Source organism: Toxotes jaculatrix, chromosome 9 (assembly GCF_017976425.1).
Source record: "Toxotes jaculatrix isolate fToxJac2 chromosome 9, fToxJac2.pri, whole genome shotgun sequence".
Lineage (NCBI taxonomy): Eukaryota > Metazoa > Chordata > Actinopteri > Toxotidae > Toxotes > Toxotes jaculatrix.
In genome coordinates, this window is record NC_054402.1 from 3,583,275 (window position 1) to 3,605,686 (window position 22,412).

The 22,412-nt window shown below is 42.4% G+C and overlaps 3 protein-coding genes across 4 annotated transcripts in view; all 3 read right to left on the reverse strand.

Annotated features, from left to right (window-relative positions):
* Window positions 1-355: 355 nt before the first annotated feature.
* On the reverse strand, window positions 356-5,429 carry LOC121187278 (extracellular calcium-sensing receptor-like). The gene is made up of 12 exons (XM_041046457.1): window positions 5,273-5,429; window positions 4,295-4,517; window positions 3,799-4,040; window positions 3,557-3,639; window positions 3,141-3,320; window positions 2,826-3,014; window positions 2,240-2,713; window positions 1,935-2,144; window positions 1,662-1,785; window positions 1,294-1,487; window positions 876-1,157; window positions 356-778 (listed from the first exon to the last, which is right to left on the reverse strand). Exons 1-12 carry the CDS (start codon window positions 5,427-5,429, stop codon window positions 356-358), a joined length of 2,781 nt encoding a protein of 926 aa, XP_040902391.1.
* Window positions 5,430-7,281: 1,852 nt separating this feature from the next.
* On the reverse strand, window positions 7,282-11,402 carry LOC121187279 (extracellular calcium-sensing receptor-like). The gene is made up of 12 exons (XM_041046458.1): window positions 11,149-11,402; window positions 10,665-10,900; window positions 10,459-10,541; window positions 10,125-10,304; window positions 9,831-10,019; window positions 9,424-9,687; window positions 9,145-9,372; window positions 8,836-9,045; window positions 8,603-8,726; window positions 8,305-8,498; window positions 7,927-8,208; window positions 7,282-7,704 (listed from the first exon to the last, which is right to left on the reverse strand). Exons 1-12 carry the CDS (start codon window positions 11,400-11,402, stop codon window positions 7,282-7,284), a joined length of 2,667 nt encoding a protein of 888 aa, XP_040902392.1.
* A 2,687-nt stretch (window positions 11,403-14,089) lies between these two features.
* Window positions 14,090-22,412, reverse strand: part of plch1 (phospholipase C, eta 1) — a 45,301-nt gene continuing 36,978 nt past the window's right edge. For both annotated transcript variants that reach the window (XM_041046359.1, XM_041046358.1), the window contains exons 14-23: window positions 22,142-22,239; window positions 21,862-22,041; window positions 20,845-20,952; window positions 20,394-20,518; window positions 20,126-20,210; window positions 19,409-19,555; window positions 18,906-18,985; window positions 18,690-18,749; window positions 17,766-18,153; window positions 14,090-16,836 (exon numbers count right to left, since the gene is read on the reverse strand). In XM_041046359.1, the coding sequence (XP_040902293.1) occupies window positions 14,090-16,836; window positions 17,766-18,153; window positions 18,690-18,749; window positions 18,906-18,985; window positions 19,409-19,555; window positions 20,126-20,210; window positions 20,394-20,518; window positions 20,845-20,952; window positions 21,862-22,041; window positions 22,142-22,239 (4,018 nt within the window). The remainder of the gene's footprint in view (window positions 16,837-17,765; window positions 18,154-18,689; window positions 18,750-18,905; window positions 18,986-19,408; window positions 19,556-20,125; window positions 20,211-20,393; window positions 20,519-20,844; window positions 20,953-21,861; window positions 22,042-22,141; window positions 22,240-22,412) is intronic.

Here is a 22,412-nt window from a genome sequence, read left to right on the forward strand (position 1 = left end):
AATTTAAAAGTAAAGACACAAGTTGCTTTTATTTCTGTTTATTGATGTTATTTTTCTCAGGCTGTACAAGGTTCCTTACTTTGGTAAAAGTTGTAAACATAGAAGTACTTTATGTTTTCAGTCTAAGTCTGTCTATAGCACAAACTATTCAGTTGTCTATTTTCTGACATTATATGGTCAGCGAAACATATATTACTCCTCAAGTAATGTGCTAGAAACACAAACTTCTCATTCTGATATTTTAGGACACAGTTTGTCAAATATTAGGACAATTAGAAAGAAACAATTACTAATATTTTATGACAAAGTACTATAAATAAATAAATGCATGCAGATTGAGACTATTGAGGAGATGCTACCTGGCCATCAGGTGTTTCTTAGTATTTTTCTCAGGCCTTAAAAGAATGATGAAACACTTTGGAGCAAAGATACAGAACAGTAAACCATAGCTAGAGGCGAGAATTGCAAAAATCTCCACAGCAACAGAATATTTTCCAGGAGAGCTCACATAAGCAGGAACAAAGGCCACCCACACAGCACAGAAGATCAGCATGCTGAAGGTGATCAGCTTGGCCTCGTTGAAGTTGTCAGGAAGTTTCCGAGCAAGAAAGGCCAAGAGGAGACTGGTGCAGGCCAACAGGCCGATGTAGCCCAGAACCAGAGAGAAGCCCACCACAGAAGCCATGGCACACTTCAGGGTGACCTTTAACCCCGGGACATCAAAGTCAGGTTGAGGCACAGGGGGTCCAAGTGATAGCCAAATGATACAGATGACAACCTTGATGAAAAAAGTATTGCACAAAATCAGGTTGATGTCCGAGAAAAGGTGTAAAGAAAAATAGTTTTGTTATTTAATTTAACAAAGGGCATCTGACCTGTATACAGGTGAAGAGGCAGACACTTCCTCTCTGTTGCCCTGGACCAAACCACTTCATCAAGGCTTCGGCACCAGGCCGAGCTGAGCGAAACGCTGCAAGAACCACTATGGTTTTGACTTGGAGGCAGGAAACGCAAAGTACAAAGCTGATCCCAAAAGCCGCCTGCTGGAACCGACAAGACCAGACGGATGGGCGACCAATGAACACCAGAGAGCACAGGAAGCAGAGCTTCAGCGACAGCAGAAGCAGAAAGCTCAGCTCTGAGTTGTTGGCTCGTACCTTAAAATGAGAATTGGAGTTTGTTTTTTATTATACAGGAATACAGAACTTGATTTTTCCGTAATCGAAGCAACTACAAACCAAAAAGGATTTCTGGAAATTAGGATTTCTCTTTTTTATCACTCTGGGTTCTTACCACAGGTGTTTGACGGTAGCAAAGAAACACCACAAACACAGCTGTTGTCACTGTAGCACCAGATATAGCAACTGTAGTCAGGGTAATGCCCAAGGTCTCATTGAAGGAAAGGAAGTCCAGCTGGCGAGGGATGCAGGCAGTTCGTGCAGCATTGGACCAGAACTCAGGCGGGCAACGGTCACAGTGGGGAGAACCTGGGACATGAAGACATACAAAAGGAAAGTAGAGAAAAACTGAAATCTGAAGACTGTAGATGAGCTATAGGCATCATGCAAAGTTAACGTTACTACGTATTGGGAGGCTGGAAGAATATTGGTGCTGATTAGATAAAAGGTTTATGAGATAAATTTATGTTGTATTTTAATCACCAGTTTTATTGCTGATCTCCCCCTCAGCACATGGGATACAGTCAAAGCAGCAGACAGGTTCCCCTCTCCTGGTTGCCATCCGGGTGCCTGGGCGGCAGCTCTCACTGCACACTGAAAAAGGAACCTAAACAATAAATAAAAACTTCTTTTCAAAAACATAATATCTTGTGAAACCCAGTATATATTTAATTCAGTAGACGTTATGATATTGGCCAAGATTGTGTTAACCACCTGACCACAAACTTTGCTCAGAATTATTTCCCTCTTTAATACCTGATTGGATCCTGTGCTCCACTGAATAGCTGACTCATTAAGGTGGATGTCAAATCCGTCCACACGACCAATCAGAACAAGTTTAAGTTGCCCCGTAGGGGTATTCTGCCAGTTGACAAGGTCGTACTTTGCTGGAATGTCCGCCCCTTGGAAATAAAATATTTCACCTTGTGGTGAGATGAAGTTCACATTGTTCAAGCGCTGCAATACCTGAAAAGTTAAATAGTAAATAGTTTACTTAAATATAGATTGTGACAAATGCAACTGCTTCATGTCCCAATTTAGGATAGAAACATTATGTTTACCTCTATGGGTTTGATATGGTTTGGAGAGGAGCAGGTGGAGCTGTTGTTTCCAGGTGGGCTGTTAAGGTTGGGGCAGGAGAGAAGGCTGTGAAGGGCGTGGGCTGCAGCATAAACAGCAAGGTAGACATTATATGTCACCCTCAGCTGGGAGGTGTCAGTAAAGAGATTCTGCACTCCCTCCAGGGACTCTGAGCCATTACAGAGAGGTAGAGAAGCCTTTTGAAGCAACCCATTTGCCCTCCCATTTGCCCCAGGACTGCAACCAAACATTTTTTCCCAAAATTCTCTCAAGAACTTATCATCAGGACGACGGGATGGGTTCAGATTTCTGAGATAATTTTCAAATCCGGGTATAGCTGAACTTCTAATGGCCACACCCAGAACACCGCTTGCCACTTTAGAAGTGGAGGGGTTTTGGAGGAGATCACCACTGGTGCTCCAAGCTTCACTGGCCAGAAACTGCCTGTCAGTCACCTGGTGATAGCAACATAACAAAATCATTTTAAAAACAAATTATTTTTCTCAAATAAGAGCAGTTTTGTTATTGTTTACAGATTCAATATACAGTTTTACTTCAGTGTCTTACATTTATCTTGGTTAGTTGCAGAAACAGCTCCCTCACATCCGTATACCAGGTAAAGATCAGAATCACCCTTGCAGTTGAGGCCTGAATTGCAAGTGCTGCTCGTCTGGCATCAGTCACAATGTTTTCCCTCCGGAGAGTCTCTACAAATGCCAGACACACCCCTGCTCCCTCAGTCTCCTGCTGAAATATCTGACATGCACAGTTGACAAAGATTAGATTAATATTTAAAGTATTTAAATATTGTATTTGTGCAGATTTCTTGTATAGATTCCATAACATTTCTTGCTAAACAAATATAAAACCAAATGGAAACACCTTTACTGCTGTCAGGCCATAATCATTGTTTGCAACCACTGCTCCGATCCAGGTCCAGTTGAAGCGTATAGCAAGCTGGGCAATGGCACGGGCTTGGTAGATATCACTGGGCATGGTTCTGAAGAAGTTGGGAAATTGGCGTCTGTCACTTAGACATGGGCAGCTAGCTGTGTAGCTCATCTAAGAGACAAAAACATATGTATTCTGAAGTCTCATTGCACACAAATATTGAAAAAAAAAACATTTGTTAAATGTGGCAAACCTTAAAAAGAACACAGAGTTAAACCCAATATTATGAGTGAAAATCAGGTTTTGTTTAGTTTTTAATTCTAATTTTCCTTTAAATGTTTTTGTATATATTCAACATAAACAGCAACAAATTTATCACATCTTTTCATGGCACTCACTAAAGGTACAGAGAGTGGCCCCAGGAGTCTGGAGAGTATCTGGGCTGTTATAGATGAGTCACCTCCAATAATCAAAGGAAGGGGCCGACCACCTGATGACATTATAAAATATAATAGAATAAACTCATTTGTTAAGTAAAAATCATGCTTAATTCTCTTTCATACACAGCATTGCAGTGTTCATCCTTTTATTTGCCTCTTATTAATAGAAATGGATGTATATCAGGTCTATGCAAAGCTACATTTAGCACCTCTCCGTTCTCCGGTTTCCTCTCCATACCCAGCAGAATAGTCTGGCAACGCTGTTGAATTGCAGCTGGTGCTGTTTCCTCCGACCAGTGACAGTGCTGCCTGCAAAGCCCAAAGGGGTATGGCACAGCTATCGTGAATATGGTAGCCCAGCTTCACACCTGGTAGCAGCTTTGCACTGTGGTTGATTTCTTCCAGTGCAAACACCATGGCATAAATGTACTGCAACGGAAGATTTTCCAAACTGAGACCACGGGTGAGAAGGAATGAGAGGAAATATGAGTTAAAATGCTGATGTGAAGCTGCTAATCTGTAAATATCTGTCAACAGTCAACATATTTTTTAACAAGAAAATTTACATGTCAATGTGAATGAACCACCAATGCTTAACTTTACATGAAATAGATAAGATAAAGCTAATAATGCTTCTTTTGTTTGTCAAAATATGAATATGTATTATACAGCATTCAGAGTAAACAATGCAGTTCAGAGTTTTACCCAGTACAAGGTTTGTAGTGCGGCACCTGAGTGAAGTCGTGGTCTATAGCTGGAGGTTTATAATAAAGACTGAAGAGCCCACCAATAACTACGTCTCCATCCTGGAACAGACCCTGGTCACTCAGTGTACCCCACTGAGAACAAGTCACTGTCTGAACCACCTGCAGTCCCACCCTGAGCCCCAGCTGTCTGGCCATAAGCCCCACAAGGAGCAGGGATGTGGCTGAGCGGGGCCACAGAGTAAAGAGCCAGGAGAGCCAAGACATAGATGCAGCAGTTCCAGACACTTAAAATATGTAAAATATACACAGAAAACTTCCCACTGGAACAATGCACATCAATAAGAGTTGCAATAAATTCAATATCAACAGCCCTGAAATGAAAAAGTCAAATTCAGTAAATTAAAGTTAATATTTCCACCTGTAAAATAATTTTGATGACAAAATGTATATTACAACAGATACAACTTCCCTGACAACTGACATGACATACCCCCCACCTGCTCTACACAACACAGGTGTTGTTCTGGGTATTTATAACAGCTGTAAAGCCCATGGTGGAATGACAGTAAATAGCTGAGTGATTGGTGTGTGATACAGACGCTGTAGAGTATTTACCTGGAGGGCAGTGACCACAGACATCCCAACGGGGAGATTTTCATCTTTAACTTTTGGTTGATAAATTAATCCACAGTGACTGTCTCACAAAGACACAGGGCCTCAGGGCCCACAGAGTTTCAGACCTCTGAAACCATGGCCCCTCTTGGCTGCCCAACCACACTGTTGTTTCAGTGAGGGTTTATTATGAGTACATTTCAAAGATGTTTTTCATAAGAAATTAACTTGTTGTCACAGTACTATTCATATTGTCAAAGAAGAGAATGTATTGCAGTGAATTCAAGATTACAGAGTAATATCAGAGCAGGGACTGACAAAGAAAAGTAAAGTCCAATAGATTCGATGGCACAGGACTCAAGACCTTTGGAAACTGGGTCCAGGTGTAGCACCTGTAGTGGTGATTGGTCTCTAAGAACCATCATGGTGTAGATGAGGGTTTTATAGACCAGTTGATGCCCGGACAGAGCGTTTGAAGGCAGCGGGAGCTGTTTGTGGCTTTGTAAAAACATCCCCAACATCATGAGAGCAGCCTAAGCAAAAAGGCCTGGTCTAACCCTGTATCTGCAACTGGGACATCCAGATGTCCAAAAGGAAGCCATGGTGTTAAAATTTCCAACCCCTGTGAGAGTCATCATGTTCAGTTGTATTTACACTGTCCAAAATCAGTCCCTCTCAGGGAAGATGTTCCAGTGTAAATTAGGAATAATTCCCTGTTCTGCCTCGGAGTGGTTTCCCTTTTTAATCCTCCGTACAATGCACACAAGCAAGCATGTGAGGCAAGCACAGCTGCTCATCTACATGTATGTGCACAATGAGAAGCAGGAACATGGCAGTCTTAAGGAGTTTCAACATGGCATCCGTCAGCCATTTATTTTTTTGGCAAGTAAGATTCAACAAACAGAAGCAATGCTGATCATAAAGTCAAACTGAAAATGTGAAGAAGGTCTTTGTTCAGACTCATTGGGCCTGGTTCAAAAGGTAAAAGGGTCATCTGATCTCAGAGGACTAAGTTACATCAAACTTAAGTCATGGTGGTTGAGTAAGCAGGTACTGCTGAGCCGCAGGTGTGCAATTCTTCAGCTCCATCATTGTTTATTTCACAAGCAATTAAATCCCATTATACAGTAACAGCGAGGTGGCACAGGGGAGGGAAGGGAGGCTGTGTGCATGTTGTTTTTCACAGTTTTGCATCATGTCATAGCTGGCACATGGCCATCATTCTCAAAAAAAAAATTGATCTGTAGTAGATAAATTACCACTCCGTAGCTGTTGTACTCAATTCAGTCTTTATTGGTATGATACTTTTATCAAGTGATCATTATTGGGCACATGTAGTTTAAACACAACAATGTCTATGTTGTCTGTCCCTGCAATATCACTCCATCTTTAAAGTGATTACTGTATTAACAGCAGCTAGATTAATTCAATATGTCCTTGATCTGCTCTGGAGCGGCTACATCTTTTAATTCTCCACACAATGTACACAGACACAGTGAACAAGCCAACACCGCTGCTTGTCTACATGTGTATGTACTGTGTGTACTGTATGTACTGTATGTGTGTACATGTACTGTAGAAAGTTTGTATTTTATGACCTTGAGGAGCTTTGACTTCTGAATGAGTTGATATCCTCATATAACTTATCTAAGCATTTATTTTACAGACTCGAGGGCCACTTGTCGATAAGAAGTTTGATTGTATTTGATCTTTAATTGAAGCTGTATGTTTTTTACACTCAACGTTAACCAAAATGACAACTGTATAAAAGTGCATTCACAGTAAAACAGGTAGATTTTAAGGTGCAAGGCACCGTTTTCTCTCAAAATTCTCCACGTTTGCTTTTCTGTGACTACATGTTTGCCTGTAAACAAACTGTTACACTTCACACGAAGGTTCACTTTGCACTTTTCTATTTGCATTTGGACAGAGGCGGCTCTCTCTAGATGTTAGGCTACAGAACAGATCGTTCAGTACTACTACTAAGGTTTCTGTATATGACACAAAGGGAATTTACTGTATGTCAGTAGAGAGTTAGAGCAAATACAAGTAAGGAAAGAATGAAATATTGCACAGCTGCACAGCCTTGTTGAAAGCTACAGAGAAAAGCATCGGAGCACTATTAGATGGTAAAACACTTCCATCTAGTGGTTATTATTTGGTACATGCAAAACACTGTAGCAGAGAACAGTTAGATACTTTAATACAATAGAAATAATAAAATAAAAATACAAAACGGCTGAAATGTTCTTAGTTATTCATCTACTAATAACAGTCAGCTGGTGGTACAACAAGAATTAGCATGATTTAAATTAAACAAATTGCCAAAACATATGTGCATTCACATGGACATACGCATGGGGCAGCGCAAAACTACCTGGCCATCAGGTGTTTCTTAGTGTTTTTCTCAGGCCTCAAAAGAATGATGAAACATTTTGGGGCAAAGATACAGAACAGTAAACCATAGCTAGAGGCGAGAATTGCAAAAATCTCCACAGCAACAACATACTTCCCGGGAGAGCTAACGTAAGCAGGGACAAAGGCCACCCACACAGCACAGAAGATCAGCATGCTGAAGGTGATCAGCTTGGCCTCGTTGAAGTTGTCAGGGAGTTTCCGGGCAAGAAAGGCCAAGAGGAGACAGGTGCAGGCCAACAGGCCGATGTAGCCCAGAACCAGAGAGAAGCCCACCACAGAGACCATGGCACACTTCAGGGTGACCTTTGACCCTTGGAAACCCAGATCATGTTGAGGCACAGGGGGGCTGAGGGACAGCCATATGGCACAGATGACAACCTGTATGAAAAGGAAACTTTATTATTCAATATCAAGAGCAGTTACCCACACAAAAAAAAGTTTGGTAACACATCGTCATGCAGCAATTTACAGTGTAATTTTGTAATTTCGTTAGCACCTGACTTGTACAAAAAAAAATCACAACTGTTGAATTGCAGGCTGTATCTTTTAGGCTAAGTGTAACCAAATGTTCTCAGCATGTTATTAACAAAATATTCATACCTGTATACAGGTGAAGAGGCAGACACTTCCTCTCTGTTGGCCTGGACCAAACCACTTCATCAAGGATTCAGCACCAGGCCGAGCTGAGCGAAAAACAGCCAGGACCACCAAGGTTTTTACCAGGAGGCAGGAAACGCAAAGTACAAAGCTGATCCCAAAAGCCGCCTGCTGGAACCGACAAGACCAGACGGATGGGCGACCAATGAACACCAGAGAGCACAGGAAGCAGAGCTTCAGCGACAGAAGAAGCAGAAAGCTCAGCTCTGAGTTGTTGGCTCGTACCTTCAGGTGAATCAGGTAAACAGACAAAGATGATGAAAGAAATGTGAAGTAAAGAATGCATCCAGCAAACTCTTTTACATTAACCTGGGTTCTTACCATGGGTGTTTGACGGTAGTAAAGAAACACCACAAACACAGCTGTTGTCACTGTGGCACCAGACACAGCTGCTGTAATCAGGGTAATGCCCAACGTTTCATTAAAGGAAAGGAAGTCGAGCTGGCGAGGGATGCAGGCAGTTCGTGCAGCATTGGACCAGAACTCAGACGGACAGCGCTCACAGTAGGGGGAACCTGGGAGAGGAAAAGAAGAGGATGAAGGGAAGGAGAATAAAACTGGAAGGGAAAAATCGAAGGTTGCAAACATAACCCTCTGTTATGTTGTGCAATCTCCTCACCAGTTTTATTGCTGATCTCCCCTTCAGCACATGGGATACAGTCAAAGCAGCAGACAGGTTCCCCTCTCCTGGTTGCCATCCGGGTGCCTGGGGGGCAGCTCTCACTGCACACTGAAACAGGAACCTAAACAAAAAAAGAAACTATATCGTCAATGATATAATCTGATGAACAAAGATATTCATTGCAACAGCAAACTGGTAGTAGCCTCAGGAGAATTTGTTGAGCTGACTACCTGACTGGATCCTGTGCTCCACTGAATAGCTGACTCATTAAGGTGGAGGTCAAACCCATCCACACGGCCAATCAAAACTAGTTTTAGTGGCCCCTCAGAGGTGCTCTGCCAGTTGACAAGGTCGTACTTTGCCGTAATGTCACCTCCTTGGAAATAAAACATTTCACCCTGTGGTGTGGTGAAGTTCACTTTGTTCAAGTGCTGTAACAGCTGGAAGAAAAAAATGCGCTTACAACATTCAGTTATCAAAACATTAAGAACTTTTACTCTAGAACTTTGCAGATAAGATGGAACTGTGATCATGTTTACCTCTGTGGGCTTGATTTGATTTGGTGAGGAGCAAGTGGAGATGTTGTTTCTGGGGGGGGTGTCTGTGTTGGTGCAGGAGAGAAGGCTGTGAAGGGTGTGGGCTGCAGCATAAACAGCAAGGTAGACATTATATGCCACCCTTAGCTGGGAGGTGTCAGTAAAGGGATGCTGCACTCCCTCCAGGGACTCTGAGCCACTGCAGGGGGGTAGAGAAGCTTTCTGAAGTGACTCCTTGGCAAGAGATGAAGTAGAAGCATTTGATGCATGGTCAGACCTTGCTTTGAGTGTTGAAGAGGGATATGAAAAAGAAGGTGTGTCCCCTGGACTACATCCAAATTCTCTTTCCCAGAATTCCCTTAAGAATTCATCATCGGGGCGACGAACAGGGTGCAAATTTCTGAGATAATTTTCAAATTCAGGTATTGTTGAACTTCGAATGGCCACACCAAGGACACCACTGGCCACCTTTGAGATGGCAAGATCTTGGAGAATATCATCACTGGTACTCCAGGCCTCACTGGCCAGAAACTGTCTATCAGTCACCTGCAGTAAGAGGACACTCTTCAATTACATAAACTCAAATAAATTCCGACAGCAAAAATAACTGACATTTTGTTTCTAGGAAATATGTCTGCTTCTAATGATGAACCTCTCAGTCTATACAAATTTTCATGCCGGTTTCTCACATTTCTTTTGGCCAGTTCCAGAAACAGTCTCTTTGCATCGGTATACCAGCAAAAGATCAGAATCACCCTTGCAGTGGAAGCTTGAATTGTGAGTGCTGCACGTCTAGCATCGCTCACAATAGTTTCTCTGTGGACAGTTTCTATGAATTCCAAACACACCCCTTTCCCCTGAATCTCTTCCTTAAATTCCTGAAATACAGAGGTCAGAACAACAAATATGCCCATACATATACATATATATGAACTATGTATGAAGGCAATATGTGTGCAACCCGTAATAACAAAAACATGCACCTGGATCGCCAAATGACCATAGTCACTGTTTACGTGCACAGCTCCAATCCAAGTCCAGTGGAAGCGTATGGCCAGTCGTGCAAGGGCCCGGGCTTGGTAAATATCACTGGGGATTGTTCTGAAGAAGTTAGGAAACTTGAGCCTGTCACTAAGACAGGGGCAGCTAGCCAGGTAGCTGATCTGAGGGAAAGACAGAAATATTTTTGACATCATCCATCACCATCATCATATCATACGATTTTTTATCAAAATGTTTATCAAAATGTTTACAAAAGAAAATGTTATCAGCCTCTAGATGTTTACTTCCTAAGGTAATGAAACTCACAACTGGAACAGAGAGAGGCCCCAGGGTCCTGGACAGTATTATACCTGTTGTAGACGAGGAAGGACCAATGAGCAAAGGAACAGGCTGCCCACCTGTTGATAGGATTAGATCTATAATTACTTTAAGGACAATCTTTTTATACTATAATCGTACCAGCTGCTGATTTCATGGACACAGCGAATGTTAAATGCATGCTAAATTATATCAAGTCATACTTGTCTCTCCAGGTTGTTCGCAAAATGCAGAATGAAGTGTAGAGGCTGCGAAGCTGCAGCTGCGTGCGTCTCCTCCAACCAGCGACAGTGCAACTTGCAGAGCCCAGGGGTATCGGCCACAGCTATCAAGTATACGGTAGCCCAGCTTCACTCCTGGCAGCAAGGTACTGTTACGATTGATTTCCTCCACAGCAAATACCATAGCGTACATATATTTCAATGGCTCCACATCTAACCTGAGACCACAAAACAACAAGAAAGGAAGAGTGAAGGAAATATGAAATAACCTACAATATTAGTGATTGACAGATAATAAAATAAAATAATAAAAAATAATCATTAACATGAATATAAAAACAACAGATGTCCAAAAATGTCATATATATACCAACACTCTATTGAAATAATTATATTATAGTCGGTCATGATATGAACAATATAATAACCACCAGACAGATAATAAAAATACACTGCATGTGATTACCCAGTGCAACGTTCATAGTGTGGGAGCTTAATAAAGTCCTGCTCTACAGCTGATGGTATATAATGCAGATTAAAAACTCCACCGATGATCACATCTCCATCCTGGGAGAGGTTCTTGCTGCTCGGTGCACCCCACTGGGAGCACACAAGTGCCTGAACCACCTCCGGGCCCGTCTGTGTGCCCACTGTACTGAGAAGCAGCAGTGACAGGGCTGAGGAGGGCCACCGAGTGAGGAGCCAGAGAAACCAAGACATGGATGTAACTGTTCTTGACATTTAAAATATTTAGGTAGCTGTTATTCTGAACGTCAGAATCTGCATCAACCTGAAGTACAATAAATTCAGTCTGTGTAAAACACAATACAACTCAGGCCTTCTTCGTCAAACCTGACAATAGAGAGCATAAAGTTCAGAAAAATGCAGGTACTCCAAAGACAACCTTCAACAGTTCCTGTTAGCAAAGAGAAATCCCATTAAATTCCACATGTCCAAATGTAATATCATGGCCTTGTGTCAGCTACCTGCAAAAAGAAAGCACATTATTAACATAATCCTGTTTCAGTTATTAAAAATCTCCTTTCACAAGCTACATTGCTAAGTCTGGAAACGATATCCTGACAAAAACATACCCCCTCTCCACCTCTGCACAAGTGAGGTGTTGATATGAGTCTTTATAATAAGTGGCAAGCCTTTTACGAGGAAGTAAAACTGATGACACACGCAGCACACAACCCAAAATTATTCCTCTCTAGAGTGATGGTGGAAAAACAAACGTGTGCTTTCAAGTGATGCGTGAAGTTAGTGGTGGGTGTATGCATGCACTGTATGTTTCTTACATAGACAATTAGAGCCGGGTAGAGCAGCAACTCCAATAGGAAAACATCCCTTTGTTTGTTTCTTTGTCTTCCTTCTTGTCTTAGGCCGGGTGGATATAGTTACTGTGTTTAGTCATTATCCATCCGCCTTAAATCTGATTGTAACTTGCCTCTCTTGTTGTAGCTAGTTAGTAGCACACCTGGTACCAGGCACACATCTTGATATCCTTATTTATTTAGACTGAAGTGCCCAAATCAATCTCTAATCCTGTTAAAAGCTAATAATATCAAAGGACTCATTTTGGTATGACATTTCATAATGAATTGTCCATTAGGCTAAACAAGTGTATTCACTTACTCTCAATTATCCAAGAAAGGCCGTGTGTGGTTGAATCATAGTCAGTCACTCCAACAAACCCACCCACCCCTCACCCCAAAACACCTCCCCTTCCAAGCACGTATGAGAACCTATGGTGGCCTTCAGGTGATCGATAAAGGCAAAAGGCCCCCTCTAGAGCCTAATTTTGTCCGTTCTGGGCTAGTGTAGAACCATGGCCCTTTACCCTTTCACAGGCCCCTTAACACTAATCTGAATGGGCTGAACAGTGTCAAGTGTGGAGGTCAAACATGAAAGCGATCAAGCAACTGTATGTGTTTGTTTGGGTTTTTTTTTTCTCTCTAAGATTTCCAAGAAATATTCTTCTGTGATTGATTCATAAGATTTAAAGTGTGGCAATCAAGGTTAGAACCAGTGCGGGGAATTGTGTTCCCCAAGCATCAGGTGTGCTGCTTGTCAGCTCTATTACACGGTCATTTCATGAGCAATTACATCCCATTATGTTTAAGGTGCCATATGGGGAAAGATGAGGCTGTTTGTGATTTAATAATAAATAGATTTTGAGCTTGCGCTTAAGAAAAACAGCAACTAAACGTAATTTTTTGAAATCAAATATTTCAATATTTTATTGCATTGATAGGAAAATGCTCATCGTCCTCTGATGAGCAACAATACAAAGAAATAAAGGATGGTGTAACACTGAAACAATAACTAAAAAAAAAAAACCGCAGCATTGCCACCCTCCCCTCCACAGCCTGTCCCTGTGTACTTGTCATTCTGTTTTTTAAAATAAAATAACCAGAACCAACAAGAGATTATTTTTGCAGTCTGTATCAAAGCAATTATAAAAATAAAAACTTTTAAACTCCAAATCTTTAAAATTTGCAATCATGTTTTCAGATTCTACAAATCATAGAGAGCAACAAGTCCGAGCACGGAAGATTATGTACTGTATTGCACCCATTACAAACAAGCCTATGTCCTCTGTTGTTTACAATGCAACGATTTCTTCTGTGCAAATGTTGTTGGGAGATGCAACATCTATCGTATAAACTGGTGCATAGTCATGCTTGACATGTTCACGGGTAACATGCACAAACATAAATGTACGGTTAGAAATGGTTCTCAACTAAAATCCATCTCAGATTAAAAACAATGACAGGAATATTCATACACAACACAAATAAAGTAATACCACTGAAAACAGAAGGAAGACTTACGTTTGATCTTTGAAAAGATGAATCCCATCTATTAAAAGTAGCTGTTTGATTATACTACACATTCAATGATACAAATAAAGACATTCCCTCTCTGCTTAAAACCCAATTCTTTTTTTTTCTTCTTTTTTTTTTGCTTCATAGTTAATGTACGCAGTTTGGACAGTACATCACAGGGACAAAGATAACACGTATCTGTACAATCAGTCTAGGAAGCCATTTGGAGGGAATCAAAGTTCCCATGTACATTTACACATTAAGCAGAATATAGACAATACACTGCCAGACTAGAAAGACCATTCACTATTGAATAGTGGACATTTCATACAGGAAATTCATGCTGTCAGATCCAACCATGGATAAACATGTGATGTTTCACTGATATTGTACAGACTACATCTTTTTCGAGGAATAGCCCAGAATAAGATTCATTTAACTGTTATAAGGAAAACCTACTGGTCTGTGAACATGGGAACAAATAATGGTACAAGTATTTATTTCCTTGATCCTCTGGCTTTTGGTGTAATTGAAGATCATCAAAAATCAGTGCTTGATTCTAAATCTCATTGTAGACTACAGTCTGAGTAGAAAGTAGACCTCGGGCTCTGACGCAGAGTGGGTGGAGTTTGCATTCGAAAGAGAGTCATCGGTGTAGTACCGATCTCCATAATGATCCCCATTTCCATAACGTAATGACGTGCAAGCTCCTTCAGGAAGTCCCCTGTCCTCCAGCTCACCAAGGTAGCCTGCTATGTACGAACCAGTTGAGTGTCTGTTGGCTGGTGGATTCTGTGAGGCTGGCTTATTCCTCAATACCACCCCACCAATGCTGGCAGTACTATTGATGACCACACCTGCCCGAGGCTTTAGAGCCTCTTGCTGTCTTTCGCGGGCACGGTTGTTGATGTGACGCACTCGGCTTTGGCTCCGAGAAGATAGGCGACGGGTGAGGAGTGGAGGGGAATCATCTGAATCCCTGGGAAATACAGGAGCTGTACTTGTTGCCTGGGGCTGTGAGAGTGGGGATTTTCCTTCGTGATGCAACTGAGGTGACTGGGATCTATCTCTGTCACTGTCATCCCCCTCCAGACTGACCAGCTTACGAAGCTGTTCTGTAAGTGGATCACAAGACTGTGATTGGACAGTTACATCCCCCGTGGTGCCCATCCTCTTCTGTTTCCTCATATGGGGAGTGATGAAACTGCGACTAATAATGTGGTATTTGCTCTGGAAGTTGCATGATATGTCTTCAGAGGTCAGGTCTCCCAAAGATTTGGACTTACATTGGCTGGGGGCAGTGGAGTCTGTGGCAGCAGACTGGGAATGAGTTGATAAAGGCCTTAAATTTGAGTGGAGTGAAACTCTGGTTTCAGGTTGTGACTGGTGCCCAGGATTGATGAGGGAAACATTTTGGTTCCATGACTGATTCAGGGTGTGTGCTTGTGTTTGACTTTGGCGGTGTGGCTGGGTGTTTTGAGGAGCTGAAGACTCCGAAGAGGGCATAATGCAGTCGTAGTCCAGGCGGCTATACACTGCATTGCAGTCTGAGGAAGGCGAATATAGTCCTCTGTCTCCACAGACGTTTACAGACACAGTAGACAGACCAGGGAGGCTTTCAGAAGAGGATAAACCATTGTGGAAACACCTCACTTGCTCCCTCTCCATCTGTTTGTACTCTAGTCTGTTTTGATGAGACCTGTTTAGGATCTGGCTGCCGCTATAGCTCCTCTGTTGTGTATAGGAACTGCTGAAGTCTCTGCTGTTGTTGAGGGCTTTCGAATTGCCTTGAGAAACGGAGTAGCTGTTCTGACACTGTGGACTAGTTTTGGAGGGTCTAGAGTTAACAGGTCTGTGAAAGGGTGAAGGCTGGGAGTTGTGCTGGTGTTGGTGATGATTGGACAGCTGATAGGAGGGTTGATTCATTGGGGAGTAACACTGTGAAAATGTTACATGAGATGCATGTGTTTGTTGGGGATCACGGTATGAAGAAGGCTGTTTTTGTTGGGAGTAGTTGGGAGTGGACTTGTGGTTTTGGTAGATAGCATGGCGTTTGGTTGGACTTATGAGCCCCTCCCATTGGCTGCCATGTCTCGGCAAGGTCAGCATCATATCCAATGGATCCTCATCGACATTAATCTCCACTTCTTCTGCAAAAGCATTTCTAGGCGAGTCATGGAGAAACTGGCAACAGTCGTTTATAGAGGAGCTCATGTACCTTCTAGAAGTACCCTGTTCTATCTCAGGAACTGCTGCTGGGGGATCATACACTTCCTCGTATACACTCTCCTCTGCCTCCTCAATTTCTTCACTTCCACCCCTCTTTCTGTGCATATCATCCCATCCCACACTGCGTCCCTGCCCAAAACCCTGAGCCACTTTAGCTGGAGAAGGCACCAGGCTATTTAAGGGCTTGCTCTCCATAGTGTCTGCCTGAACATGGACTGTCTGTTTCCTCAGGTTGTACACTGATACAGGCAGCAGCACCTCCTCATCCAGAATAGTGTACACCTCCTCAAGCTCAGCAGTTTCTGGGCTGGAGAAGAGGGCTGGAGCAGGTGAATTTGCCTGAGAAATCTTGCGCGGTGAAAGGTTTTTATTATTTACATGATTCATTTTTTGAGTTATCTGTTGGGGACTTCTCAGGTGTTTCGTGTTAAGAGACGCTGTGTTGGTCTTGAGAGGAGACTTTAAATCTTGCAGTGTTTTAGGGGTGGTAGGCCTGAAGTTTGAGTGTCGGGAAGGAGTGGGATCATGAGATAATGTTGTGAAACCAGTTTGGTCAGCGGTGCTTTCAAATTGACCAATCAGAGCAGAAATAGAGCCACATGTGTCTTGCTCATTGTCTAATGACACAGCATCAATGAGTCTGGAGATGGTGCTGTCGTGCAAAGAGCTGGGACTCTTCAGATCACAGTCCATACTGACAGGAGAAAGAGGGGCCACAGAGGAGGGGGCAGAGGAGGAGGAGGAGGAGGAGACTGAAGGTGCAACGGTAAATGTTGTGCTATTTGATGATGTTTCAGGTTTATCTGATCTCATCCTGTTGTTCGTGGAATGTGAGACCAAACAGTTTTTCTCTGCTCCTGTGGAGAGGACCTTTGTTGTGTTGAGTGCATTGTCTTCTGTCTGGTAATTGGCATAGTCTTCTTCCTTTCTTCCTTCTCCTTCACCAATAACCAGATAAGAGGCCTCCTCTGATTGGTCAAATTCTGTATTTCTGTATGTCTTAGAAGGGGAAGAGGTGCTTGGTTTAGCAGAAAATGATGATTCGATGAGAAGGTCCACGGAGGATGACCTGGGCCGGTTGAGGGGGCAAGTTCCTGTGGACACAGATAATTGAACAAAGAGATGAATAAAATTAGGCTTCTATACAACCATTTCACGTTGAACACCAAGCCAACCGACGATTAAATGACAACAATTAACAGTCCAGCCAATACAAGGCAATAGCAATACACAGACAAATGGATCACCAAATACAATGGTGAAGGGGAAGCTGGAAAATGAGGCTGTGGAGATTTAAAAAAAAAAAAAAAAAAAAAGGAAGAATCCACATTTGCGAACATCAGATTAGGAAAGAGATGGTCAAATGGGATTGGTTTGGTCATATGGGATCAAATGACACAGCGATATATTTTTCAGACCACTTTCAAACAAAATACACTGGGTGGACGCAATACTGATATGTTTTTGAACGATGCAACCTTCAGACAATAGGTATTTTAGATTACCTGCAGGAACATCCTAGTCAGTTCTCTACTATAAAGAAGCATAACAAATGAAGATGGGACAGAAAAGGCATGTTAAGGTATCATGGAGAGTAGGCTGTTCTGACAGTTAACACGGTTAATGTACAGAGATTTAGATAGTTGTAGCAGAATAAATAAAGCAAATGAGAGACATCAGAAACTTACATTTTGCATTAATGAGTGTGCAAAGCAATTCAAGGCACAATGTTGTTTTAAGACATGTCAGCTCCAACCATTATATCACAAAAAAGTTGCACTTTGTCCTACAGTTTAAAGAAATTACTTGGATAACCAAACAAAAATGTTACGAGAGCTAAAAGGGACTCTGTGATTAATGCCGCAGATTACCGTGGTTTGGCTTCTGCTAGTGTTAGATCATGATGTGTGAGTCTTGCAAATTTCTCACGCTAATTAAACTAGAATGGATGTAATTTGGGAGTAATTTGCATAATTACAAAATATATTTCATTCATTGACTGGGGTGAGAGGAAATTACCCACCAATGACAGTGTCTGCACCCATATCATGCTGTTCCTTGTCTGAGGAGCAGAGGGATAGCTGCCCTTGCAAAAGCCTGTCTAATGGCATGGAGATAGGTCTGTGGATGAGAGGGCCTCGAGGCTGGAGACGCTTCTCCACCCCTCCTTCCTTCCCTGACACGCCCTCTCCTCCTGTCCCTGCACCTGTGCCATTCTTGTGGTCTGATATCGAAGCCACCGACTCTGATAGCACCATCTTGGTCTTCTTCCTTCCCTTTGCTGGGGCACTGGCTGTGCGCCGCAGGAGATGATCACTGATGGAGCGTTTCCGAAGACCACCGGAGTTTGTGTCCACAGAGGACTTGGAGGAACGGTTAAACAAACCCCGGATACCTCGCAGCTGATGACCCTGAGGACAGGAGGAATAGAACAGGAAGGATATAAGAGATAAGAGATCAACAAGGGCCAGAGGAAATGTTCATCTAAGAAAGACGTTTTCAACCAAGAGGCACTTCTGAACACAACATTTCACACATTACAGTTTGAAGTTAAGGTGTTACTTTTCATGAAAACAATGAAAAGATATACCATGTATTGAACTCAGTTAGCAGCATATGTAACAGTTGCATGCATTTATATGCACTGCCCATAGATGGCACCCTTACTCCTCAAATGACCACACCAAACAATATGCAAGAAGCTGCTGTGGATTATGCATGCTTTTGTTGTAAATTATTCCATCTTTGATGACAACGAGACAACAACAGTTGAAACAAAAACATGAATTCTGCATAAAAACTGACCTTATGAGCAAACTGTATGACTCGGCGGTTTAATGTAACACACAAACAGCTCTTTGAAGATACAGCTGAACACAAACTGCACTTTTGCGTCATGCATTACTGTTTCATGCAGCACCACACAGAGCCCAGAGTATCAGGATACCTTGTTAGATCCTAGAAAGTGCATTATGGTAAAGCTGGGGTTCAGGACTAGAGGGCTCCACTAGAAAAACAAAGGATTGAAGGAGCATAGCTTAAATGGAGTGATGTGTTGAGAGAAACATTTTCTTCTGTTTGCCTCAAAAATATAATCACAGTTGACAAAAGAGCCTCACAGGTCGGGAATGCTACAGTATCACCAGGACTACACAGCACTTACCTTCCCATAGACATCATGCACTGACACGTGCACAAAGATGGAAGCCTCAGTCAGCCCCTCCAAGTAAACATGTCTGTAACCTGTTGTTAGATGTGAAAGGAGAAAGCATGTGAGCGAGAGAGTGAGTCAAAGAAATATAACAGCTGTCATCAGACTGGTGATTGTGCAGTGGTTGCCTGAGGAGAGGGCATCAGGAGTTCAGGGACAACTCTGATGGATGTGGACAACAACAAAAAAAAATGCCAAGCCACAGGTCTTTGACTATACCATTCAAGCAAATTATGGTTCACTAGACCCAAGATAATGTGCCCCATAGTCAAAGCCACGAGGGAGCTGTGTTTAAGTACAAGTGCATGTGTGTTGGTGAATCTGTCTGAGTGTTAAATAGAAGAACTAAAACTGATCCTAGCTGCCAGTGACAAACTGTCCCCACTTAGATTCATGTCATTCACACTCAAAAAGTATTTTTTTATCAAGATAAAGCTGAGGAATTCTGCACAGACCAGGCATCAGGCTGCTGAAGGCAACAGTCCGTTGACCAATGAAGTCCCGTCCAATGGGGTCATGGTCCCAGACAAGGAAACGCACCAAAGCCACCTCAGCCATGTGAAGTGTAAAGGACAGAGTCTCCTCCCATACTGGGTTAAAACCTGTGGAAAATAACACGTACAAGCTCCTTATAATTAGGATCTGTCTCATCAACGTCTCATTCAAGCACATGTGTACTGTACGTCCGACAAGATATCCAAAAAACTAAGACGGATGGATTTGGTAGAGGTGATATGTCAAATGTTGTATTTCATGGATCAATGCCCTGCACACTAATCTTATAATACTGTTGAGCTCCCAGGGTTCAATAACCTTTCCCAGAGAAGGTTTTTCCCTTCCCCCTGCCGAGTGCCCTCATCTGTGGAGACATGTTAGGGGTGACACCAGCAGACCCCTCTGCTCTATTTCCTTTATGCCTCCAATTAGTTAGTCTGACTTTTGATCCTGGCAGCGCTCCACAGCCCAAAGTAACTTCACCATCTGTGGCCATGACATTGTTTTATTTCAGTATTTTTTTTTGTTTGTTTGTTTTTGTTTTTTAATCATATAATGATATAGGAATGATACACTACTAGCAATAGCTATACTGAAATGACATCAGATTGTATTTGCTTTCGTTTTTTGGATATAGTGGAATTGTTCAAGTAGATCTGTGGATGTGTGTGTCTAACCATTGTCATCAACAACTCGTGTCTGTTCCTTGCAGCAATCAACTGGAAGACCGATGATCTCCACTTCGACAAACGGATCGATAATCTGATGGAGAAGAAAGGTAAAGTAAAATGAATTATATTTTACTTTTATATATGTTTATCCCGAAAACACGTTGAGTAGCCAAGTGCAATGTTGCATGTGTGTGAGACAGAGAGAGTGAAGAAGAGGTGGCGGTGACAGATGGAGAGCTGAGCTGACAGTGTATGGGTTTTGGTGTGATTTTACCTCCCCACGGTCCCCCAGCATGGAGTCTGGGGGTTTGGGCAACTGCTGTCCACTAATGATCTTGAGAATGAGCTGCTTCTTGGGGTAAGCTGGAAGTGGGTCATCACTGAATGGGTTGAAGGAGCCTGGAGGGAATGAAAGACAGCGGAGCAAGAACTTTGATTTATGTCATCATTCAATCCTAAAATCCAGGCCTTTCCATATATTTGTATAAAAAATGTACAAGAGTGAAAATGAGCTACAGTCTCGTTTCTGTAACTGATTAACCCCTTGTACATATCACGTATGTATTTCAACACAGCCCCATTCCTACAGAAACATAATGCCTATAACTTATTATTTCATGGATCTAATCACAACACATAAAGTGAAAATCAGTGCTTGTTAAAATGAACATGGCTTGTATGTGTTTGTGTTTGTGCTTGTGGATGCGGTATGTGTGCTGCGGTACCTTTACACATGGGAGGGGGCTTGAGAACGTAGCCACTTCCTCCATTCAGCATGAACTTTGCTCTGTTGAGCTGCATCATCCTGCCCTCTGTCTGGTAGTTAAGAGCGACTGAAAGAGAGAAATTAAGGAAGAACTTTTATTTCGTTGCTAATTTTCACTAAACCTCATTCAGAATGCCACACACCACTGCAGAAATCACAAATCATTAGAGGAGACTGATGTGTTACTGTAGGGATCGGTGTTTACTCTGTGGTTCATTTATTCTTTTATTGTCTATACAACCTTGAAGCTTTAACTAGGAAAAAAAAACAGGTGAGGAAGTAAACAATCAAAAAGAAAATGGAAACGAAAAAGGACAAATCACTGCTTCAAAGATTATCTAGTTCAGACTTTTTTTTATTTCGTTTCTCCTCTGTAACAGTTTCTATTTTTGTGCACCTGGAACAGTCGTTTCTTAGAAATTTAGAGACCAGTGTCGCTCTCTGAATTTCACAGAGCAAAAATAAAGTTGGCTGGAACAGGCAGGGATTCCTTGGATCTTGGATTTCCTGATGCTGTTCATTGCCACACAGATTAAAATGTTTAGCTCTAACTCTTGTTCAATCACGCATCTTATTTTTATTTATTTATGCATTTCTCTCTAATCCTCACAAATTCCTGTTCTGAATGTAACCCTCCAAGTAAACCCACACGCATTCAGTCATATGCAACATGCAAGCGCACATGTTGTACTATGTACAACTGAGTGGCTATGAAGTGCAAAAGGTTAATGTGTATAACTTTAAGCTCATACACATTAGCCTCTGCACTCATGGCCACTAACTAACTTCATGATGTGGTATATGTAAATGAAGTCATGTGCAGGCTACAGGATGAAGTCTTTGTGTGTGGGGGGGTGGGCAGTGTCAATTAATATGTAATGACAGGCATGTGGCTAAAGAGAGGGCACCTGGTGTTTTCATTAACAGACAACCTTCAAACAGGTCCAAAGCTCGGAGCGACAGACAGCTGTCTTACCCAACTGACAGCCCACGTTCCAGTAGAACTGGGGGTTGAAATTGGACGAGTCGATACGATAGGCTGAGGGATAAATCCGCGACAGCTGCCTCTGGTTAAAAGCCAGGAACTGCTCGGCTCTGTGATTGACCAGAGACTGTGCTCTGGCCTCGCTGAATGACAGAACGTCACCTGGAGTACCTGAAGAGAAACATGGGTTGGCATGAGAAAATTTCTTCAAGGCAAAGATTCTAACGCGTCTGTTTCTGTGTGTGCAGGTGTCAGAGCTTTGGTGTTTCACCTTCATTCAGGCACTCCTGTGAGGCAACAGAGTTGGTGAACACCACCAGGTTTGACAGGTCTCTACTCAGTTTCATCGTCTTCCTCTTCCTTCCACCCCTAAAACGATTGCCAGAAGATAGAAGGCAATTGCAAGAAAGCGGAGAAAAGAGAGATTAAGATCATGTGAGACACCTAAAGTAAAAAAGATGTGAAGTAAGACATGCACACACTCATCTACCCGTTTAAGTATTTACAGTGACAAAAACATAGCAGGCAAGAGAGGATTGTCC

Coding starts and splice junctions, on each gene's coding strand:
- LOC121187278 (XM_041046457.1), bottom strand. CDS start 5,429: ATGTTGGGGATGTTTTTACAAAGCCACAAACAGCTCCCGCTGCCTTCA. Junction 2,714..2,825: donor TGCAACTAACCAAGATAAAT/GTAAGACACTGA, acceptor TGCTATCACCAG/GTGACTGACAGGCAGTTTCT. Junction 1,158..1,293: donor GCTACCGTCAAACACCTGTG/GTAAGAACCCAG, acceptor TCTCATTTTAAG/GTACGAGCCAACAACTCAGA.
- LOC121187279 (XM_041046458.1), bottom strand. CDS start 11,402: ATGTCTTGGTTTCTCTGGCTCCTCACTCGGTGGCCCTCCTCAGCCCTG. Junction 10,020..10,124: donor ATGGTCATTTGGCGATCCAG/GTGCATGTTTTT, acceptor TCTGTATTTCAG/GAATTTAAGGAAGAGATTCA. Junction 8,727..8,835: donor GGAGCACAGGATCCAGTCAG/GTAGTCAGCTCA, acceptor TTTTTTGTTTAG/GTTCCTGTTTCAGTGTGCAG.